This window comes from Sinocyclocheilus anshuiensis, unplaced genomic scaffold (assembly GCF_001515605.1).
Source record: "Sinocyclocheilus anshuiensis isolate Anshui unplaced genomic scaffold, SAMN03320099.WGS_v1.1 scaffold2010, whole genome shotgun sequence".
NCBI lineage: Eukaryota > Metazoa > Chordata > Actinopteri > Cypriniformes > Cyprinidae > Sinocyclocheilus > Sinocyclocheilus anshuiensis.
Genome location: NW_015544331.1, coordinates 169,026 through 169,882, shown reverse-complemented (window position 1 = coordinate 169,882; position 857 = coordinate 169,026). Strand labels below are relative to the sequence as shown.

Here is an 857-nt window from a genome sequence, read left to right as displayed (position 1 = left end):
TGCGAGGGTGTTTGCGTGATGTTCGCGTCCGTGCCGCATTTCTTCAAGGAGTTTTACAACGAGAGCAGCGTCAACAACGACGGCCTGGAGTGCCTTCGCTTCCTCAACGAGATCATTTCAGACTTTGACGAGGTGGATGTCCGTCCGATGTCTGTTTGTCCGTCTGCCTGTGGTCTTTTTAACCCACCTGCCTCGTAATGCTCTCTTACAGCTCCTGAACAAGCCCAAGTTCAGCGCCGTGGAAAAGATCAAGACCATCGGCAGCACCTACATGGCGGTGGCTGGACTGACCAATCCTGCCAAAACAGAGGAGAGACGGGTAAGTCACAGGCGTATGCGTGCGTGTGTGTGGCATGCTTAAAGGGCATGTTTTGCATGTGTAAATAGACATGCATGAGTTTTCATCTGTTTTTACCGTTCACAGACGTGCGACACGAGCTACAGTCACATCCGCAGCATGCTGGACTTTGCCATCGCTCTGATGGGGAGACTGGAGAACATCAACATGCACTCGTTCAACAGCTTCAAACTGAGGATCGGTACAACACAGACACTTATTATATCACTTATTATATACTGTACACACACATATATATACTGTATATATATATATATACTATTGGTCAAAAGTTCTGCTCACCAAGGCTGCATTTATCTGATAAAAATACATTAAAAATAGTGAAATATTATTATAATTTCAAACAGCTGCTTTGTATGTGAATATCTGCTAAACTGTAATTTATTGCTCTGTATTTTCAGCATCATTACTCCAGTCTTCAGTGTCACATGATCTTCAGAAATCATTCTAATATGCTGATTTGCTGCTCGAGAAACATTTCTGATTATTATCAATGTTG

At 43.3% G+C, this 857-nt stretch overlaps 1 protein-coding gene across 1 annotated transcript in view; it reads left to right on the top strand.

The window, feature by feature from the left end:
- LOC107698135 (adenylate cyclase type 4-like) overlaps positions 1-731 on the top strand; it is a 19,897-nt gene extending 19,166 nt beyond the window's left edge. The window contains exons 20-22 of the mRNA XM_016499066.1: positions 212-319; positions 425-539; positions 706-731. Of these exons, the coding sequence (XP_016354552.1) occupies positions 212-319; positions 425-539; positions 706-731 (249 nt within the window). The remainder of the gene's footprint in view (positions 1-211; positions 320-424; positions 540-705) is intronic.
- Positions 732-857: the final 126 nt, after the last annotated feature.